The following is a 22,832-nucleotide window of genomic DNA, read 5'->3' on the forward strand; positions in this document are numbered from 1 at the left end:
AAGGCATATATTTGCCGAGTAACCCTGGTAACTGCCTTAAACTGGCTAAACTAAGGCCTGGAGCAGAGGGAGGTGCCCGCGTGTGTCGGGGCGGGGAGACCCGGTCTGGAAGGCGGTCAAGCGCGCCGAGGCCGTAGAGCGCCGCGGTGGCAGCAGGCGGCCCGCCTCTTCCTGGACCGGCTCAGGCCGCGGGCCGCCTCCCCTTCCCCGGCTTCCCCTCCGGCTTGGGCGGCCAAAGGTGGGAGCCGGTCTCGGGGAGAGAGGCTCTGGTGGGCCCCAGCCCCGCGGTGCGGCCCCTCGTGCGCCCCCTGCGCGGACGGGCCCTCGTGCGGGTGCCTGGGCCCGGGTGCGCCCCGCTCAGCGGCGGTGGACGCGTCCGGGCGAGGACAGAGACCGCGCGTCCCCGGAGCCTCGGGTGCCGGCGCCTCCAGCTCCGCCGAGGAGGTGTGATACCCGCTTTGCAGAGCAGGGGGGCCCGCGGGGGCTCGGGCTCTAGGTCTCTCTGCGCAAGTCCCGGTCCTTCCGTCTCGAAGCCCTCGGCCCCAACTCTCACTTCCTCCCGGAGAGCGGGAGCCGGCTCCCGCGCGCGCTCGCCGTCCTGCAGGGGCTTGCTCTCTGCCACCCGCCCTGGCCGCCCTCTCGCGGATCTCCGAGGCCGGCCACGTGGGTGTCCGGCTCTGAACTCTCCGCTGTCCAAGGCTGCGGGGAGGGGGATTAAGGGGGAGTGGGGGGTGGTGAACCGAGTTAAGGCTCAGGAGGCCCAGTCAGTTGGGGGAGGACCTAGAAATGACTTCATGGAGCAAAATTTAACCCGGGCAGCGCCCCCCCCCCGCCCCGCGTTTCTGAGCCGCTGGTTGGTCCCCCATCATCAGGTGTTGTGAGGCTTGGGCATCAGGACTAGGGAAATTGGCAGGGAGTTTTATAATAACAGTTAATATAAATATAATTTACTGTACTTCGGCCATGAGTCAGGATTTATCCTAAGCCATTTACACCAACTCATATGTTTCTGTCCTCACCAGGGCTACCCTATGAGATAGTTACCGTTACACCCACGTTGCCCAAGAGGACACTGGCTTAGAAAGTGGAGTTCATACCAGAGCACAGGATCAGACCAGCCTCTCCCTGAGGCCAGAACTGCCCCAGTTTGGGATTGAAGATGGAATTCTAGGCGCTGCCCCGGGTCCCTGCACTTGCAGAGACCCCCATTTCCCTCCTCTCAGGCCTCATCCATTGTCTGCTCCAAGTCACCAAGTAATCTCATTCTGTCCTTTATTCCTGTTCACATCAGTCACCGCAAGACCCGTGGACTCCAGGCCCTTTCTGCCTGAAGTCAGAAAATTTTAACTTTTTTTTTTTTTTTTAATTGAGATCAGCAAGAAAGGAAAAAAGAAGCTGGTGACACGTTAGCCTGCAGAATCAAAGACTTCTCCAAACGTAAAGCAAGCAGAAGCGGCCATTAGTAGCAAATAAACCCTCTGCTTGTAAATCCTTTAGTAGGGTTGATGCCTTGAAGCGATTGCACACATGGTTACAACTAGTAGGGGACACAGGAAGTGATAACTATATAAACTTAAAGGAAGGGGAGATAGAGAGGGGGGAGGGCCCCATGCCTCCCAGTTCATTTTTTTAAAGATTTTTTTTGTATTTGATGTGGACCACTTTTTAAGCTTTTATTGAACTTTTATATTACTATTATTTTTTTTTAAGTTTTGGTTTCTTAAACCACACAGCATGTGGAATCTTAGCACCCCCACCAGAGATTGAACCCTCACCTCCCTGCTTTGGAAAGTGAAGTCTTCACTGCTGGACCTCCAGGGAAGCCCCCCCAATTCATTTTTGATGCTTGGTGCTATGAAAGGTCCTTGATCAGATCAGAGATTGAATGCTTTTGTTTTTCTGCAGATGTTCACCCTCCCTCAGAAGGAATTCAGGATGACTACCGCCTGTCCAGGTTCAGACTCCATACAGGACCTGCCCAGTAACAAGGGAGATGGTCTGGAAAGAGAATGCTCCAGAAAACCCGACCAGAAGCTGCTGAAGTTCTATGGAGTGGGTGACCCCGCTGCCGAGCTCTCCTCCAGCAGCCCCTACCTGTCCTCTAGAGGCAGCGTCATTAAATGGTTCTGGGATTCAGCGGAGGAGGGCTACAGGACCTACCACATGGATGAATATGATGAGGACAAGAACCCCAGTGTGAGTGACACCCCCCTCCCCACTGGGACCCAAGAGAGAACTGGGGGAGGGTACCCCACCTTGAACGATAAGGCAGCACCCAGCTTGCTCTTGTCACCTTAGAGTTACGGACTTCTGACTTCCAGTGGGGTTTCCAGTGTTGCTTAGAGAGGTCCCAATATATTACCTGAATCAGAAAATGGCCCACTTATAATTAAGAGAAACTTGATTTGTGGGGGAGGAATTCAAAAACCATGGAGTGCTCTTATATGGCTTCTGATCCACAGCCCACCTATTCACCTTTAGAGCTGGGATAGAGCTAGGGTTCAGGCTGAAACTGTTTCACTTTAAAGTTGTATATTCTTAAGCTAACTACTTAAAGTCTTTGAACCTTAGTTCATTTCTATATTGGGGTAATAATACCTGCTATATTCTGTACTGTCACAACTAAATGTTATCAGGTATATAAATTATTAGCACAGTGCTTCACATACAGCATTCGATAAGTGGTAGTTGCTATTATTATTAATGTATTATTATAACAACATAATTGTTACACATTATAATAATACAATTATTATAAATTATAATAATTATAAATGATAATCTAATCATTTAAATTATCAGTAAAATTATTAATATTAAATATTATTTATAATAATTAAATTATGATACCTTATAATATCATATCATTATAATATGTAATAATTATGTTATAATATAATTATAATATAATATAATTTATTATAATTATAATAATTTATTATAACTGTTATAATAATTATATCAAATGATTATGATTTATTATTAAAAATTATTACTAGCAATTATTAGTTATTATACTAATAGTATAATATTATATATTATATTATATATAATTGTGTATATTATATATAATAATTATATTTAATAATATAATATAATTATATATTATTATATTTATATAATATGATTTGATTATATAATATATAATAATATATTTATTATATTATATATATTATATTATAATATAATACATATAATTAAATGTAATCATACATTAAATATATAATATTTATCTTATATAATATATAAATGATATATAATATATATATTATATATTATAAGTTATAATGTCTCCTGATTGCAGGCAGATGCTTTAACCTCTAAGCCACCAGGGAAGTAAGTTATAATAATTATATAATAATATATTATATATAACAATATATTAATATACTATATATAATACAGTATATATAATTTATATATTATATAAGATAAATATTATATATTTAATGTATGATTACATTTAATTATATATTATATAATTAATATATATCATATATATATTATATTATTATATGTTATATAATATAAATATCATATAATGTATAATATTATATAATATAAATATCATATAATGTATAATATTATATAATATAATGCATATATTATATAATATAATACAATATATAATATAATACATATATATTAATATGTAACATAGTATATAATATATATTATGATATAATATAATATAATTATATTTATATAATTTATAATTATAATTTTGATTTATAATTATAAATATTATAATTTATTATTATTTTATAACATTATATATTATGATATATAATATATAATACATATATTATGGGAGAATGCAATGGCAACCCACTCCAGTACTCTTGTCTGGAAAATCCCATGGATGGAGGAGCCTGGTAGGCTGCAGTCCATGGGGTCGCTAAGAGTTGGACATGACTGAGCGACTTCACTTTCACTTTTCACTTTCATGCATTGGAGAAGGAAATGGCAACCCTCTCCAGTGTTCTTGCCTGGAGAATCCCAGGGAAGGCGGAGCATGGTGGGCTGCCGTCTTTGGGGTCGCACAGAGTCGGACACAACTGAAGCAACTTAGCAGCAGCAGCAGCAGCAGCATCAACATATATTATATATTAATATATTATGATTATATATAATAATTATATTATATAATATATTATTAATATATATTATACATTAATGTTATTTATTTATACAATTTATAATTATATAATGATTGTAGTTTATTATTTATTATAATTATATTACCATATATTATATAAGTATAACTTAATATGATATATTTATAATTATATTTATATAATTTCCAAGTATATAATTTATAATTATGATTATAATTCATAATTATTTATATATTTTATATATTATTTATATATCATATACTATAAATATTGTATATTTAATATATGATTACATTTAGTTATATTATATAACGATTATATATTGTATTATATAATATATATAATATAGTTATATAAGCTATAATTATATTTATAATTTATAAGTATAATTATATTTATTATATAATTATTATATATTACATCATCAGAGAAGGCAATGGCACCCCACTCCAGTACTCTTGCCTGGAAAATCCCATGGATGGAGGAGCCTGGTAGGCTGCAGTCCATGGGGTCGCTAAGAGTCAGATACGACTGAGGACTTCACTTTGACTTTTCACTTTCATGCAATGGAGAAGGAAATGGCAGCCCACTCCAGTGTTCTTGGCTGGAGAATCCCAGGGACGGGGGAGCCTGGTGGGCTGCCGTCTATGGGGTTACACAGAATCGGATACGACTGAAGTGACTTAGCAGCATATATTATATTATATATAATATAGTATGTAAAATAATACAATATTATATATTATTATATTATAATAATATATACTATATATAATACAATATATATGTAATATATATAATATATAATAATATAATATATTATCTTATATTACAATATATAATATATATGTATATGTATATATGTATATATGCATGTGTATGTATATATGTATGTAATATATGTGTAATATATATTATATATAATAATTATAAATTATATATTATAATTATAAATAATAATACATATTATATAATAATGTATATAAATATGTATTATATATTTACATATTATACAATATAGACATATGTTTAATATATTAATTAATACAATTAATATTAATTAATATATAATACATATATTAATTATATACTACATTTTATAATATTATAATTATTTATGCTAATTTTTACTAGTTATTATAAATTATTACTAGTAATACCTTCAGAGGGCAGAGAGCTGGCACAAATAAACCTTTAATAGTCTTTATTTATTGAGCATGTGCCAGGTGGTGGCACTGTTCTATATGCCAGAATTATAGCCATGAACAAAAATAAAGTTTGCCCTCATGGAGTGTGTAAGTCTAATATGGGAGACGGGCAGTGAACAGACATAAATATATAAAATATGTTGTGGTTAGTGTTGTAGAGAAAAGTAAAGTAGGGGAATTAGATAGAGACTGGTGGGGTGGGCTGGGGATGTTGCTATTTAGGTGACGTGGTCACAGAAGGCCACTTTAATATGGTGACATTGCGGCAGAGACCTGGAAAAAGAAAGAGATTGCATTGGTTATCTCTTGCTGTGTAACAAAGTGTTTCAGATCTTAGCAGTTTACAAGAAACAGATCACAGTTTCTGGAATTCAGGAATCAGGGTGGTGCTTCAGGCTGAAGATATTCTGGGAAGTTGCGATGAAGCTGGGGCTGTGGTCTCATCTGTAGACTTGGTGGGGCAGGGAAATCATCCATTTCCAGGCTCACTCACATGATTACAGAGTGGGCAGGAGGATGATCCCTTTCCAAGCTCACTCACGTGGTTATTGGCAGCCCTCAGTTCCTTCCCCCGTGGTATTCTCCATGGGGCTGCTTCATGACACAGCAGCTGGCTTCCCCTGGGTCAAGCGATCCAAGAGAGGAAGAGAGAATGAGAGATCAGGAGTGCCCAAGATGGGAGCCACTGACTGTAACCTAGTCTTGGAAGTGATATCCCATCACTTCTGCATGTTTGGTTTATTAGAAGCAGGTCACTAGGTCTACACACACTCCTGCATGTTCCGTTCATTAGAAGCAGGTCACTAGGTCTATTCACACTCAAGGAGAAGGGATTATGCAAGGCCCTGCATACCAGGAGGTAGGGGGTCACTGAGGGCCATCTTGGAGGCTGCCTGTCACAGGGAGTGAGCTTTGTAGATATCTGGGGGAAAAGCATTCCAGGCAGAAGGAACAGCCAGTACAAAGTCCCCAGAGCAGTTCTAGGGACGGCAGAGGGGCTTACTGGCTGGAGGCTGGCATGAGGTCAGAAAGGAAATGGGGACAGGAATGGTACTAAATCTGTAGGGTCTCATGGGACATGGTGAGGCTTCTGATTTTAGACTAAATGGGATGGAAAGGGTTCAAAGGAAGAGCAGTGGGATCTGATTTTTCTTTTAAAAAGATGAGTTAGACTCAGACTGCTGGATGGAGGTTCAACTCAGGGAGAATGGGGATGAGGGAATGATCAGGAAAGGAAGGAGGGAAGCTATTGCAATAATGTAGACAAGAGAGACTGGTGGCTTAGCAGTGGAGGAGAAGTGCTTGGACTGTGCCTGTATCTGCAGGTACAAGTGTCAGGATTCGGTGATAGATTGGTGGCAGGGAAGATCCTATAGGTTTTCTCCCCGGGGCTTGAAGGAACACTGCCTTTTATTTGTCATAAGCTGAGCCCAGTAAAGGTCTACTTTTTCGTCCTTCCTCCTTCCCCATCCCCTCTAATACCTTAGGGGTCAGGAATTAGCTGTGCATGAGTTTTTTCAGGGACAGTATAAGGGGCAACTTGAGCTGTGCCTGCCCTCCTCCTTGTCCTATGAAAACAGTGCCTTATGGGTTTGGAATCTGGATGCTGTGTAATGTGGCATGGGTCCCCACCGCAGGGAGAATTTCCAGCAGCCCAGGGCCTCTGCTTGTTGTATATTCACCCTTCTTCCTGTTCCTGCCAGAGCACCAGTTTACTGCGTACACATTCTGGCAGCCTGTAAACTGAGCCTCTTGAGAGATTCAGGGTGTGTCTTGGGCATGTGGTGTCTTCAGGGACCTTCCCATCTTGTAGGGGAGAGAAAGCCTGTACATCAGTCTTTGTGACCTGGGATGGAAACTGACCAGTGCTCTCAAGGGGGACAGCTAAAGCGCTTTGGGGTCCCGAAGAAGAAAAGATCCCCTGCAGGTGGGATTTTAAGGAGGGCTTCCTGGAGGAGAAGGCATTTGCACAGAGCTTTAGAAATGGGGAGATGCGATCAGGGAACCCTGTGGAGGGCAGCGCTTGAGCAAAGACCAGGTGGGGTAGTGGGAAGGTCGAGATTGCAGAGCTCCACTTCGCTGCCTCGTGTGCTCCTGGAGCCTTCTGCTGGCACCCTCTGCTGTGCTTACGTGGCTCTGTACCTCTCACCTCCAGGGCATCATTAACTTGGGCACCAGTGAGAACAAACTCTGCTTTGACCTGCTGTCCAGACGGGTAAGTCCCACTGCACCTCTGAGCGGCATCCCCAGCTCCAAGGGGCTGTCTTCTCTGGGATTCCCTGGAATGCTCCCCCCAGAGAGCCGGCTGCTTGCCTCAGTTGCCCCAGTCTTGGAGTCAGGAGACCCACCTCTGCCTTGGGGACCACGTTCTCTGCCATCTGGGGTGAGTTACTTCCTGACTCTGATTCTGCTGCTTCTCCTCTTCTGGCTCTTTCCCGCCTCAGCCCCTCCTGCTGGCTGGGTCCCTGCTCTCAGGGGGAGACACTCAGCGACGTGTGGTCAGTGTTTAATGACTGGCCCTGGGGCAGGAGAGGTCCTATCTGTGGCTTTTGCGGAGTCCCCCATAGTGTGCATACCCCCACTGTGGCTGATTCAGGGTCGTGCTGTGCTATCACTGCACGCAGAGCTGGGAAGAGCGGGGCACGGCACCACCACGTGGTGGCCCCCCAAGCGGACACCTGGACGGGAAGAACCCCCGGAGCACAGATGGGAGCGAAGTGCAATAATGTCGACCATAAGCAGTATTGTCTGAGTACCTTTTCCCTTTTTTTTTTTTTTACTATGATTTGATTTACTATGATTTTTACTTATTTTTTTACTTTTGTTTTTACTATGATTGACTTACATAATTTCTATATAGTTTATATAATTTCATTTTTGAAAATGACTGGTTTTTAGCACATGTTGAAAAATTGCTGAAAATGTAGTAAGCAGATTATTTTATTTAAGTTGAAGTGTAATTGCTATACAGTATTATTTAAGTTATAGGTATATAACAGTGATGCACAATTTAAAAAAATTTTTTTAATTTAAAAAATTTTTTTAATTTTTTTAATTTTAAGAAAAATTTTAAAGATTATGTTCCATTTATAGCTACTATAAAATATTGACTATATTCCCCATATTGTACAGTATATCCTTGTAGCATATTTTATACCTAGTAGTTTGGACCTCTTAATCGCCTACCCTTATTTTGCCCCTTCCCCTTCACTCTCCCTACCCACGTATAGAGAGAATAATCAGATTTCTTGACTAGTGAGAGCCATCTCTAGCAAACCACGGGAACCACCTGTCTCTCAAGGCCTAGGAGTCAGAGTCTGGGGCTGTGGAGAGAGGGGTACTTCACCCAAAGGAGCATGTTTCCAAAGGGGAACATCTGAGCCATGATGGGAGAGGGGTATAGGGAATGGACTTTAAAGCTTGTTCTACCCAAAAACATCTCCCCACCCTAAGGCAGCTCAGCGCCATCCAGTGGAAATAAAACGTGAGCCACATGTACAATTAAAATTTTTCTATTAAACAAGTACAAAGAAACTGGTAACATTCATTTTCATCATGTATTTTATGCAGTGCAACATATCTAAAATATGGCCACTTCAACATGTAATCGATATAAAAATTATTAATGAGTTGTTTTACATGTTGGTGTTGGTGTTGTTTAGTTGCTAAGTCATGTCTGACTCTTTTGCGACCCTATGGACTATAGCCCGCCAGGCTTCTCTGTCCATGGGATTTCCCAGGCAAGAATACTGGAGCGGGTTGCCATTTCCTTCTCCAGGGAATCTTCCCAATCCAGGGTTCAAACTCGAGAATTGGGGTGGGCCCTTTACCACAGAGCCACCTGGGTAGCCCCATATTTTACGTACTTATTTCATATAAGTCTTCAGAATCCAGTGTCTCACTTCAGGAGAGTCGCACATAAGGAGCCAGGAGCCACAGTGGCCAGTGGCCTCTGTACTGGCTAGCGTGGCTCTCAGGAGAGAGGGAGAAAGGGAGGAGGATGGAGTTATGGACACGTGGCTGATTCCCTCTATTCCATGTTGTTCCACCGCCCATGGCTCCTGCCTTTCCTCGACTTTGTGTGTGTGATGCCATGGAGTCCCTAACCCGGCACCCGGGCAGTGGAGGTGATCTGGAAATGGCCGCGTTTTCCCAAGTGTGAGGTTGAGCTGAGGCTGCAGGAGGACAGCGGCCTGAGTCCCTCCAGGACTCAGAACCAAGACCAAAATAGGGCACCCAATTCTGGAGCCTCTTCTGTCAGCCCACAGAGGAGCTGAGGGTCGAGGTCTCCTCCACCGCCTCCGCAAATCCACCGTCTGCTTTTGTTAGGTGGCGTATTGTATAAAGAGCACTGGACTAGGGCTCAGAAATTCGGTTTCATCTCAGCTCTTCCCCTTGCTAGTACTGTACCATTGCCTAGCCACCTGGCTGTTTTTGGCCACGCTGCATGGCTTGTAGGATCTTAGTTCCTGAATCAGGGATGGAATTTTGTGCCTGCTGCGTGAAAGCCAGGAGTCCTACCCACTGGACTGCCAGGGAACTCCCACACCTGACATTTTTAAGCCTCAGTTTCCTCATCTGCAGAATGGGCATGAGAATGCTGTTCCTGGCCTATCCCTGTCCCTGCCCCTGTTCTCTGGTGAGCAGCCCTTGGATTGAGAGGCCCCAGTGCTGCATGGATACGGGTGCCCGTGAGCATGTGCGGCCCTCAGCCCTGCTGTCCCCTCTCTGTCCCCAGCTGAGTCAGAGTGACATGCTGCAGGTGGAGCCGGCCCTGTTGCAGTACCCCGACTGGAGGGGACATCTGTTGTAAGTAGGACCTGTGGGCCAGTGGTTCTCACCTCCAGGGCGGTTTTGCTTCCCAGGAAACATGTGGCAACATCTGGAAACATTTTTGGTTTTTGTACCTTGGGGGAGGGGGTGCTGCTGGCTTTTACTGGGTAGAGGTCAGAGATGCTGCTAGACTTCCTACAATGCCCGGGATGGCCCCCACGGCAAAGAATGATCTGGCCCCAAACATCAACAGTGTTGGGTTGAAAAGCCTGCCCTGGGCTGAGGCCTGGTCCTGGAGAGCTGGCGGTCATGGGGTCTCATTGAGCATCTGCAGAGAACTGGTGCCTCCTGCCTGTCTCGCCCCCGCTCAGAGGCCCCCAGACTTGGTCTCTCTGAGTCTGAGGCACAGGGAGGGCCTTCATGCCAGAGGTCTTTGTTCCCAGTTTCTCAGTAGCTTTAGAGGAGCCAGAATCAGCTTGGGGACTCCTGTTGCTGTAAGATGGGAGATGATAAATGAAACTAATAAGCCTTTATATTTGTGGGGCACTTACTAGGGCCCAGATGCAGTCCTAAGGATTTAGTACTGGAGCAGGACTTGATTCCAAGGGTAATTCCAAGGCGCCCGCTCTTGTAATAATGAGGATGGTGGCCCTAGAGTCAGACCACTGGGCTTGAATGTGGACTCTGCCCGCTAATCAGCACATGACCTAATTCCTTCAAGCCTCGGTTTCTTTGTCTGTAAAATGGGAATAATAGTAGTTGTGTTATAGATAAGAGTTTTATGAAGATTAAGGAAAATTCTCTAACACCTGCATAAGGTAAATGCTTGTAAATGTTAGCAATAACTATGATAATAGTTATAATAATTATGTTGTTATACATTATATATTTTATTATGATAATGTGTTATTATTATTATTACTATTAGCTAGATCTACATAGAGAGTGTTACTTGTGATATTCCTACAGTCTGCTGATTAGGTAGGTTGCGTGTCCTACAACTACTGGAATGAAAGTTTCCATGTATGTGGATAGTGTTGGGGCCAAGGAGGGAGGTGGGGGCCAAGGAATGGAGACAAATACTGATTGTATTCCCCTCATGGGAAGCAGAGAAGGGTGATGGCAGCTGCCTGAAGATGCGCCAGAGGAGCTTTGGGATGGAAGGGGTGGGGGAGGAGTTCAAGCCCCGCTGACAATCACTACTGTCTGTCTGTCTGATTTCCAGCCTCCGGGAGGAAGTGGCCAGGTTCCTATCTTTCTACTGCAGAAGCCCCGCACCCCTTAAACCGGAGAATGTGAGTTACTCCCCTTCTCTGCTCTTTCCTCCTCTTCTGCTCCCTACCCAACTTCTGGCTGACCAGCGGTATGGTGGGATCACTTAGTTTTGATATGGAAATTAGGAAGACACCCCTCCCTTCTTTCCCCTCACCCTAGATATTTAGAGTTTGGGTATAATTTCTGCAGGACTTCCCAGGTGGCTCAGTGGTCACGAACCTGCCTGCCAGGCAGGAGATGCTTCCAGATCCCTGGGTCAGGAGGATCCCCTGAGGAGGGCATGGCAACCTACTCCAGTGTTCTTACCTGGAGAATGCCATGGACAGAGGAGCTTGATGGGCTGTAATCCATGGAGTCACAAAGAAGTCAGATGTGACTTAGCAACTAAACAGCGGCAACAGCGTAATTTCTGCCCTGCTCTGCTCTGTGGCCCCTCTTTGCCTCCACACCTTCGGGCCGGGCTCTCTGAGTGACCAGCTCCCTCTTGCTTGCTCAGTGGATCTGGAACAGAGTCCCCACGAGTGAGCCACACAAATGGATTCGGCTGTTAGTCAGGAGGGGCCTGCGGGGACCCCCATGGCTTTGCTGTGACAGTGCCCAGGTGGGCCCGCCGAGTTGCAGCCTGGCCCTGCCTCTGCGCCCCCCCGGGATCCAGGCTGCAGGCCCGTGCTCCCTCCCGCACAGATTCATCTTGGTCCCGTGGACGTGTCGCCCTCAGGTGGTTGTTCTGAACGGCTGTGCCTCTCTCTTCTCTGCTCTGGCCACGGTGCTGTGTGAGGCAGGAGGTGAGTAGACCTTGGCCCTGGGCCTGCAGCTCCCCCACCCCAACCCTGCCCCCCGACCCCAGCTGCTGGGCCTGGAGGGCTGCATCAGATGCTTTTGCCCTAATAGACCGTTAGACCACCGCGGGGGGCTGAGCCCTGACAAGACAGCACAGGTTGGCAGTTCCAGGGGAAATCAAGGTGGTGCCAGGCTTCTGGGCTCTGCCTCTGTGACGACCTTGGCTTTTGCTCGTGCTCACTGATGGTACCCACAGCCTCACGTCACAGCGTGTCCTGAAGCAGGAAGAGAGGGAGGCTGGGCTTTGCCCATCTCTTTTTTGAGGGGAGGGAGGAAATGGGCCTGCTCTTTTCCAGGAGAGTCCCTTTCATCTTTCTGGCCAGAACGGACTCACAGACCCATTCCCAAAGCAGTCCCTGGCAAAGCGTAGGAGAACCCTGGTTGGTTTAAGCTAAACTTGCTTCATCCCAGGGGCTGGGGGAAGGTCCACTTTCCTTGGATTTCTGGCTGGTCATAGCTGAAAAATCTGTGTGCTCTCTTAGGAATGGATGTCTACTGGCTAGCCAGTGGCGCCTACTGCAAGAGCCATGGGCATTTCAAGGACACGTTGTCTGTAGTCGTGGTCAGGGCTGTTGGCTGCCAGGAACAGAAGCCCGCTCACACTAGCTTAACTTCTAAACTACTATTAGTAACTTTTATTGACCACATACTATGTTTTAGGCACTGGTCTAAGGCTAGGCAGTCTGTCATTTAATCCCCACTATAACTTCAATGAGATGGGTTCTGGGCTTATTCCCATTTAACAGAGAGGAGATTCAGTCCCAAGGGGTTGAGTTACTTCTCAGAATCACACACAGAGCTGTAATATTTTGAACCTAAAAGGAAGATTCATCGCAAGGATGTAACAGGCAGTTTCCTACCCATTTGAGAACGATCAAGAGTGGGAGAAGCACACACTCTGTCTGTCCCTGACGTGTGCGGTCCACCTCCCTCCTCTTCTGGACCATCCTCAACTCTGTAGGGCCCCGGGTTGTTGACCCAGCTCTGACTCCATGACCTCTGCATTCAAGTGCTCATTCTCATCTCACAAGGGTCTTTGCTTTTTGGAGCAAAGTCTTGAGATTCAGAGAACGTGATGGGTGTCTGGCCAGCCGGTGCATTGGCTCCGGGGGTCATTTGTCTACCTCTGGTCCAATCCCTGTGGTCAGCAGAGGGGACATGTAGGACAAAGGCCACTCCTTCCAGACCTGGGAGTTGTGGGAGGGGGTTGTGCTGAAGGGAAGGCTGGGGAGCTCAGCCTGACCGATGTGACTGCTGCAGAACTGGGGCAGTGCCTTCACCTCTGCGTTAGAGCAGACCTTGGACATCATCTCATCAAGCCCCGTCCACAGCGAGAGTCTTCTGCGTGACACGCCTCCCACCTAGCGGTCTCAGCCTTTGGTTCAGTGTCCCCATTCCTCCAGAAGCAGCACGTCCTGTCTCTGGGCAGCTCTAGCCACTGTCAAGTTTTAACGTTTGTCAAACTCAGATCATCGCCCTGCAGTTTCGACTCCTGGTTCCAAGTCTGTCCTCAGAGTGACCGAGCATGTCCTGTGCTTCTGAGGGACCTAAGCTTCAGTTTGCTCATCAGTAAAGTTAAGATAATAGCAGAGTGGCTGTGATGGTCAAACAAGATTAAAAAGTATTTAGCATAGATCCCCACACATAGTAAGTGCTCAATAAAGGTTAGCTACTAATTATTGGAAAAGGGACTGATCTCAGTGGATCCAAGCTTTAGAAAGAGTTTTGGGAGCTGAAAGAGAGGAAGCATGCTCCCCAAGGACACTGAAGGCTTAGAGAGGCGTGGGGGGTCAGTGGATGGGGGCTCTGGGCATCCTGGCCAGAGGGTGACAGGCCCTGGCTCACTCCTGCCCCCAGAGGCTTTCCTGATCCCTGCCCCTTACTATGGAGCCATCACACAGCACGTGTATCTCTATGGCAACGTCCGACTGGTCTGTGTCTATCTGGACAGTGAGGTAAGAGTTTCTGGGACCCCCGGTGGGCCTGGACCTTCCTATAGGCCAGGATGTTCCTGCTTCTGAATTTGACAGTGGTCATGAGAGGAAGTCCATGCTGCAGGCTCTGGGGTTATGGCCAGAAGGAGAATGGGGTCTCCCATTGGCCATGGCTGCCCTTGCCTGGGTGCCCTGGGGACATCTGATCTTTCAGCTCTGAGATCCCTAGGGTCCATGTAGAAGCCAAGGGCATCCCAGGGAGACCACACAGAAATGGTGGGGTGAGAACAGGGCAGAGCAGACCTCCACATGGAGGCTCAGGGACCCCAGTCAGAGGACCTCAGGGGGCTTTTCTCCAAACCTAAGAGCTGTGAGGCTGTCCCTGACCTGATGTGATGTGTGGGTAGCAGTTAGAAGGGAGTGACCCCTCACATCCTGTGTTTTCTGAGATTGTCCTAAGAGGAGGCTGGAGATGACAGTGGGGAGGTGAGACCCCAGCCTGCAGGTCTGGAGCAAGGTGACTGAATCTGGCTGGTGGTTTTTGTGGATCTTTTTCAGGTCACTGGGCTGGAAACACGCCCCTTCCAGCTCACAGTGGAGAAGCTGGAGATGGCCCTGCAAGGAGCTAATTCTGAGGTCTGGGGATCAAATTAAACCCAAGGCTGGAAGTGGGTGGCTCTGAGCAGGGCAGGGACCCCCTTCCCATGGACTGATCTCCTAAGGAGAAGGGTTGAAACTCTATATTGGAGATGGGGATAGGGTGGTAGCATGGAACCATTCTGAGGGTCAAGAAGGAGCCTGCCCATAGAGGTCTTCCCACTAGAGAAAATCCCTGAGACTCTCAGTGTACAAAGAATCAACCAGGGAGCTTGATTAAAAACACTGCCCCCCACTCAGCCTGGGTCAAGCATGGAACTTGTAAGTCTGTGGTTCAACGATCTCTCTGGTGATTTGAATAGGTAGCCCCCTCGCTCTGAGGGGATCCTGAAGAACGGCAGAGACCAGTGGTTCCTGTCCAGTCCACTTTTCAGAAATCTATCAATCTATCTTTTTTTTTTTAACCTTGGTCATAAAAGTCATACATGACCACTGTGGGAATTTTAAAAGCACAACCTCCCACCCATATTTCTACCAACAAAGGCAACTTCTACTGGTGTTTGGACATATTTCCCTCTGAGTTTTGGTCTCTGCATTTGTTTTCTTTTATATCTGATACGATGCTGCAGATATGATTCTTTGCCCTTCTTCATTTCATGTTGAGTGGTGAACAGATTTCCCCGGGATCCTGCCCAGTGCCCGGCCTGTCCGGTGGGACTCTGTGGCCTTGGGGAGGAGCTGAGGGTCTCCTGCCCTACTGATGTTTCAGGGTGTGAAGGTCAAAGGCCTCATCCTCATCAACCCCCAGAATCCTCTGGGTGACATCTATTCCCCAGGGGAGCTGCAGGAGTACCTGGAGTTTGCCAAGAGGTGAGGTGCCCCACACTCATCCCACGAAGCCTGTGACAGGTTAGGGTTCTGATGTGAGTTTTGGTGTGGTGCCTGCTGCCCTCTTGGCCCCACTGTAAGTTTCTACCTGCTTCTACCCTTCCCGGCAGGAGAGTTGGGGGTTGGGGCGGGGAGCAGTGCTCTGGTGGGATGCTAGCTCTTTCTTTTTTGAAACAACAACGGTCGTTTGTTGCCCGTTCTAGGGGCCAGGCCCCTGCTAGCCCCTCACGCTCTCGCTCGTGTAATCCTTGCAGCAGTGCTAAGAGGTGCAGATATTGTCTTTATCCCAGTGACTGAGCCTCAGAGTGAGGGGCGGAGCCAGCTGTGAATCTGGGTCTGTCTGTACCTAACTAGGTGTGAGTGTTAGTCACTCAGTTGTTTCTGACTCTCTGTGATCCCATGGACTATAAGCGCCCCCGGCTCCTCTGTCCATGGAATTTTCCAGGCAAGAATACTGAAGTGGCTTGCCATTTCCTTCTCCAGGCGATCTTCCCAACCCGGGGATCGAACATGGGTCTCCTGCATTGCAGGCAGGTTCTTTACCGTCTGAGACACTTAACTGCCTCACACCTAACTGTGTCCCTTCTGTAGAGGTGCCTGAGGGCTCTGCCTTCCCCCACAGTGCTTCAAAAGCCCCAGTGTCATCTCTGTTTGAAAAAAAAAAAAGAAGATGGATATTCTTGGAAAAAGCAAGTTTGGTAGCCCTGGGCTAGACTGTGGTCCTTCTGGATTTCTGACTCACTGCCATCCCACCCTGGGGGGCGCATTTAACCAGCAAACCAAGCTCTCTCCCCGCCCCCCCCCACCCGCACCTGCCCTCCAGGCACGAGCTGCACGTGATGGTGGACGAGGTCTACATGCTGTCCGTGTTTGAGGAGTCAGCTGGGTACCGCAGTGTCCTGAGCCTGGAAAGGTGAGCTGACTCTTTCGGCCCCGCCCCCGCAGGGCAATTCCTCTGCCTTCCCGCTAATCCTGCAGTCCTCAGATCCCCCAGCGAGAAGGGAGGTGGGGCCGTCGCTGGTTTTTAAACTGTTCTGTGGGGTTTCTGAAAGCTCCAAGGAAGGGTCTTAGGATTCCATGAGGGAGGGTTGGGAGGGTGGGAAATGGGCCTCTCTGCTGTTGCCTTCATCTCCAGAGTCGCTCCATTTTCATTCATTCCTTCAGCAAATACTCCTGGGGCCCCCTGCGTGTGCCAAGCCCTGCCAGCTATCCGAGCTTTTTTGTGTTAGATGCAGTTTGAGTCAAGTTAGACTTATTCTTGAGTCAGGCATGTGTAGGCAGAGCACCTGTGGGAACACTTGGAGCAGATCACCTGTCAAGCCTGCACATCCGGCATTCAGGGATTCTGACGGCTCCATGTTTGTTTAGACTTTCAGCCCTGCTGAGTCCTTTTGTGTCTGGGAGAGGGACCCCTTCCAGGGCCCGAGAGCGGGCTCATGCCTAGCACTTGGAAGTGAATTGTCCGAGGAGACACGCACGCTGACAAAGCAAGAAACTTAATTGAGAAGGGGTGCCTGGGAGGAGAACAGCAGGGGATAGGGACCCAGGAGAACCGCTTTGCCACGTGGCTCGATATCTCGGGTTTTATGGTGATGGGGTTATCTTTCTGGGTTCTCTCTGGCCAGTCATCTTGCTTGTGCCCGTTTTTGGTTCAATTCAAGGTCCTCCCTGGCAGCACGAACATCTCTCAATCAAGATGATCTCCAGCGTGAGGGCTTCTGGGAGGCTGGAAGGACACATTATGGGCTGGTGTTTCCTCCCTCCTTTCAGCCACTCCTGGATTCTTCTGGCAGGCAGTAGCTTGTCAGTTCCATGTCCTTCATCAGGACCTCTCTCTTGCTGTGAGATAACTCACACTAGTGGCTATTATCCTGCCTGGCTAGAGTGGTTTCAGTCAATGGTCCTTTAACACTTTCCTTTGCTCTATTCAGCCAGTCCTCACAAGGCTCTGCCAAGCAGATGGCACATGGTTAGGAGACTGAGACTCGGAGAGACAGGGACTTGCTACCTACTGTGGGCCGGACACTGTGCTGTGCTGGAGATATGTCAGTGAACAAGAGAGACACAGGCCCTTCTTTTGTGGGTCTTATATTTCTACAAGCTTTAGCAACTAGATACACAGCTAATCATTTGATGATTACAAAGGAGGTGTCTGCGGAGACAGCAGAGGATCGGCTTGGGGTACCCAGTTGGCCTGGTCTACAGGGAGGTGGTCAGATGAGGTCTGTTTGAGGAAGTGATGCTTGAAGTATGCTCTGCATCAGAGGTTGGCAATATTTTTGGATCAGATGGCAAATATTTTAAGCTTTACGGGTCATATGGTTGTTCACTCAACTCTGGCATTATAGCGTAAAAACAGCCCTGGATGGTATGTACGTGAAAGAGTGTGGCTGTTCCCCCATAAAGCTTCAATTCCAAGAACAGACAGCAGGATGGATTTGGCCTGTGGGTTGCAGTTGGCTGACTCCTGCTGTAAGGCATGTAGAGGAATTAGTGATTCAGGAGATGAAACCGGGTTTGTCCATCCATTTCGTCATTTGGCCAACCCATCCTGTGAGTGCCCGCGGGTCTGTGTTGCCTCTGTTCTCACGCTGTGCTCTCTGCAGGCTGCCTGACCCCCAGAGGACCCACGTGATGTGGGCGACCAGCAAGGTGGGTTCCTGGCTGGCCTTGGGGGTGTCAGGGAGGTGGGAGGGTAGAGAGGTGGGTATAGCTGGCTTCCTCCGGGAGGGCTGGCCACACCGCCCACGGTGCCTGTCTCCTGCAGGACTTCGGGATGTCTGGGCTCCGCTTCGGCACGCTGTACACGGAAAACCGGGCCGTGGCCACGGCGGTGGCCTCCCTGTGCCGCTATCACGGCCTCAGTGGCCTGGTCCAGTACCAGATGGCACAGCTGCTCCGGGACCATGGTGACTGCCTGGGCCTGGCCCCTTGAGGTTGTGGGAGGGACTGGCCAGGGGTTGTGGATACTTCTCCCACGAGATGAATTTAGGGTGGTGTTTGAGAGTGCTGGCTCCGAGCCCAGACTGGGTTCATGCCCCACTCCGTCACTTCCTGACTACGTGGCCTATTCCTTCACCTCCCAGAGCCTCAGTTTCTTATCCGCAAAACAGGGATCATCATGGACTCTGTCTTGTAGGGATGGTGGAATTTGTCATTCAATTAGAAGGGCACCTGGCATATAGCAGGAACTTAATCAATGTGGATTCATTATTCTTAGCTGTGAGCCCTGGGAAAAGAGCAGACACTATGATGGGAAAATTGTTATAATGGAAGTATCTCTCTCTATGCAGATCGGTTCTGTTCCTGGGTTCAGAGAGTGAGTTTAGATAGAAAGATTACCTGTAATCGCCACCACTCACTGAGCCCTGCAAGATGCTCTCGATGCATCATCTCATTCGCCCCTCCCCAGAATCCTCGGAAGCAGGTGTACCTGTAATTTCCTCATTGGTTTATAGATGAGGAAAATGAGGACCAGGTACTACACACCTGCGGTAGTAGCTAAATTTAAAAAGATAGTGAGAGTATCAAGTATTGGTGAGGACCCAGAGCAGCTGGAACTCACATGCTGCTGTGGGAATGTAAGATGGAACGGTCACCTTGGAAAACAGCTGGGCAGTTCTTTATAAAGCTCGCACACGCTTACCAAATGGCCCAGCAACCCCACTCCGAGATATTTGCCCTTGCGTGTGTGCTAAGTTGCTTTGGTCGTGCCCAGCTCTTTGTAACCCCATGGACTGTAGCCCGCCAGGCTCCTCTGTTCATGGGGTTCTCCAGGCAAGAGTAGTGGAGTGGGTTGCCATGCCCTCTCCAGGGGATCTTCCCGGCCCAGGGAGATCTTTGCCCTTATGGTCACACAAAAACCTCTCCATGAATGTGAACAGCTGCTTTATTCATCATCACCCCGAACTGGAAACAACCCGAGCGTCCTTCTGCAGATGAATGGAGAAGCAAACTGTGGTTCACCCACACGGTGGGATACTGTGCTGCTCTAATGCCACGATGACCCAGCACAAGGGCATTGTGCTGAGTGAAAGGAACCAGTCTCAAAAAATTACATTACTGTATGATTCCACTTACGTAATGTTCTGGAAAAGGCAAAAACTACAGTGATGGAGAATAGACCAGCAGTTGTAGGAAAGGGGGTGATGTGACTTCAAACAGCATGAGGGTGTTCTCTGGGGTCAGGGAACTGTTCAGTAGCCTGCCTGTGTGTGTGTGTGGAGGGGGTTTGGTTTACACAAATATACGTATATATTACAGTTCATTGAACTGGACACCGAAAACAAACGTCAGTTAAAAAATGGGGAGGATCAGGGAGGTAAAGTTGTCCAAGGCCCTATAACTCGTCAGTGGCCACACTGAGATCTGGGCCTCGGCTGGGTGACTCGGAAGTGTCACTGTAATGGGTGCACCTCTGGTGAGAGTCTGGGTCCTGAGGGACTTTGTGTCTGGGGGCTCCTGAACGGCCAAGTGCCTGGATTTAAGGTGCTTTTCACTGACTGTTCCTATCACCCCCAATCAGCCAGCGGAGTGGGGCTCACCCAGTCTGGGCAGCTCAGGGCCTTTTTCCCTTCAGTGCTCTGGCTCTCGGGACACAGTGGAGGGTTGATGGGAGGTTGATCTTCTGGCTTCTGTTTCACCCACGCAGACTGGATCAACCAAGTGTATCTGCCAGAAAACCACGCCCGGCTCAAGGCTGCCCACACCTATGTCTCTGAGGACCTCCGGGCCCTGGGTATCCCCTTCGTGAGCCGTGGGGCCGGCTTCTTCATCTGGGTCGACTTGAGGAAGGTGATGCAGGTGGAAATGCAGGTGGTGGGTGGTGGTGGGGGGGCGGTGGTGAGAAAGCTCCCTCCAGCAGGCGAGCATCCCGAGCTCCTCTCACCCCTCCCAGTACCTGCCCGAGGCCACCTTTGAGGAGGAGGTGCTGCTCTGGCGTCGATTTTTGGAGAACAAGGTGCTGCTGTCCTTTGGCAAAGCCTTTGAGTGCAAAGAGCCCGGCTGGTTCCGCTTGGTCTTCTCGGACAAGACCCACCGGCTTCACCTGGGTGAGTGGTCTCGGCTCCTGACTGCGCCCTTCAGCCCACCCTCCTGCTTCTGGCCCCACTGGGGCCCCAGCAGCCTTAGCTGGTTGGTCCGCACCCACCCAGCATCCGTGCTGACCCTCACTTGCCCCTTCCCACCTCCCAGGGATGCAGAGGGTCCGACAGGTGCTTGAGGGCCAACCCCAGCTGGCAGACGGCGCCCCTCCCCACCAGATCCAGGAGCCACAAGGCCCCCACAGGTGAGCTGGTCACTGCCTCGTGGCCACAGGGCCCCGCAGCCACTGTGAAGACTGATGCTGGACAAGCCGTTTGCCAGGCAGATACCCTTCTCGGCCTTGCCCTTGAAGAAGATTCCTTGCTCTCCCGGGGGCAGCGAGATGCACCTTAAGTTGTGGTCCACCCCCTCTCCTGCTATTAAAACAAAACAGTGAGAAACTAGAAGCCTCTGCTGTGAGTCATTTACGGAACGGCGGAGGAGTCGTGACTGCTCCTCACGCAGCCCTCGGCACCCCCAGGACCTGAAAACAAACAACCTGTGCCTCCTTCTGATGGCGCCTTCAGTCTTCCGTCTTTATTGCCAGGGAAACAAATCAAAGGAACAGCACGTGTCAGGGAGAGCACGCCCCCAAGAGAGAAAAGAGTGATAATTTCCAAAGTACAAGGAGAAAGGAATTAAATTGTTATGTTCAGTTCTCCTCCCCGCACGTAGGATGTGGGCGGCCAGCACACCTGGGACCCGGGGCGTGGGACCAGCCTCCACGTGGGATGAAGTGCAGGAGCCCCTGGTGGGAGCCGGGCAGGGCGTCTCTGTCTCCAGGGTGCGGTCTTCCTGGCAAGGAGCTCCCTTTACTCTTGATCCTGCGCCAGAGTGACCTTGCCATGACTGCAGGGAGATCAGGGGCCCTGAACTGCTCAGGGGACAAGCTGTCCCAGGCTGGCCTTTCCCCTCTAACCATGAAAGGGCCACCCACCCCATCCCCAGGGATGCTTTTGTTCAGAGCCCAAAGGAGCTTTCTGAATTGGCCTTAAAGCTGTATGCTTCAGGCCCCTTCTCTGGTGCTGGCGCTCCTGTTTGGAAAAGCTGTGTCTTTCCTCGTTCCTCTGTAAAGAGCATGTTGGTGAAATCAGTGTTTACTTTCTATAAACCGTGCTCTGTGGGTTAGGATTTTTCCTCTTTCTGCCTTTCACTGATCGATTCCGCTGCCCTGTCTTTTTGTGAATGCCTTGTATGCCTGGGATACCACGTGGGGTGATTTACAGGCAGCATTCCTAACTCTAACCACACTGGGAAGCTGGCATTATCACCCCCCATTTTAGAGATGAGGAAAGTGAAGTCGCTCAGTTGTGTCTGACTCTTTGCAATCCCATGGACTGGAGCCTGCAAGGCTCCTCTGTCCATGGGATTTTCCCAGGCAACTGGAGTGGGTTGCCATTTCCTTCTCCAGGGGATCTTCCTGACCCAGGGATCAAACCCAGGTCTCCTGCATTGCAGGCACTCTTTACCATCTGAGCCACCAGGGAAGCTGGAGATGAGGAAACCGAGCCCTAAATAGATGAAATGATGTTCCCAAAGTCACATACGGACAAAAACAGCAGAACCAGGATTCCAAGTCAGGTTGTGTGTGTGCTAAGGTGCTTCAGTTGTGTCTGACTCTGTGATCCTTCCTATAGACTGTAGCCCATCTGGCTCCTCTGTCCATGGGATTCTCCAGGCAGGAATACTGAAGTGGGCTGCCATTTCATCCTCCAGGGGATCTTCCCAACCCAGGGATGGAACTTGAGTCTCTTACATCTCCTGCATTGGCAGGCAGGTTCTTTACCCCTGGAAACTGTGTTTTGAAAAGTCATGACAACCCCAGTTTGGATGAAGGCCAGGTCAAACAGAATTTCCAGTTCTGATGTGAACATTTCTAACAACATTTCTAAGCCTACATGACTCTCATCAGGATATTTAAGGTTTGACATCATGTTTTCTCAGACTCCACCACCCTAAGTCAAAATGTAGGGCCTTCGTTTTTGCTTAGAGAGTCTGAAAAAGAATTCAAAAGAAACTAAGACTGGTAATTGCCTATAGGGTAGGGGAATTGGGAGGATGGGAAAAAAAAACAGAAGTTTTTTTTCTTTCACTTGGTTTTCCTGGGTTTGTCTTTA

At 48.1% G+C, this 22,832-nt stretch overlaps 1 protein-coding gene across 4 annotated transcripts; it reads left to right on the top strand.

Annotated features, from left to right (window-relative positions):
• Positions 1 to 133: 133 nt before the first annotated feature.
• On the top strand, positions 134 to 21,122 carry ACCS (1-aminocyclopropane-1-carboxylate synthase homolog (inactive)). Of its 4 annotated transcripts, none has more exons than XM_005216414.5 (15): positions 134 to 444; positions 1,906 to 2,196; positions 7,482 to 7,709; positions 10,065 to 10,135; positions 11,325 to 11,394; positions 12,093 to 12,159; positions 14,072 to 14,169; positions 14,707 to 14,784; positions 15,515 to 15,615; positions 16,457 to 16,546; positions 18,240 to 18,285; positions 18,401 to 18,542; positions 20,285 to 20,427; positions 20,531 to 20,684; positions 20,827 to 21,122. In XM_005216414.5, the coding sequence occupies exons 2-15, from the start codon at positions 1,906 to 1,908 to the stop codon at positions 20,922 to 20,924; spliced, it is 1,677 nt and encodes a 558-aa protein (XP_005216471.1). In that variant the 5' UTR covers positions 134 to 444; the 3' UTR covers positions 20,925 to 21,122.
• Positions 21,123 to 22,832: the final 1,710 nt, after the last annotated feature.

The sequence above is a fragment of the Bos taurus genome, chromosome 15 (genome assembly GCF_002263795.3).
Source record: "Bos taurus isolate L1 Dominette 01449 registration number 42190680 breed Hereford chromosome 15, ARS-UCD2.0, whole genome shotgun sequence".
Taxonomy (NCBI): domain Eukaryota; kingdom Metazoa; phylum Chordata; class Mammalia; order Artiodactyla; family Bovidae; genus Bos; species Bos taurus.

What these genes read in the sequence shown, in the direction of transcription:
- ACCS (XM_005216414.5), top strand. Translation starts at nt 1,906, where the DNA reads ATGTTCACCCTCCCTCAGAAGGAATTCAGGATGACTACCGCCTGTCCA. An exon ending in TGCAAGGAGCTAATTCTGAG is followed by an intron (nt 14,785 to 15,514) that starts GTCTGGGGATCA and finishes CTGATGTTTCAG; the next exon opens with GGTGTGAAGGTCAAAGGCCT. An exon ending in AGTGTCCTGAGCCTGGAAAG is followed by an intron (nt 16,547 to 18,239) that starts GTGAGCTGACTC and finishes TGCTCTCTGCAG; the next exon opens with GCTGCCTGACCCCCAGAGGA.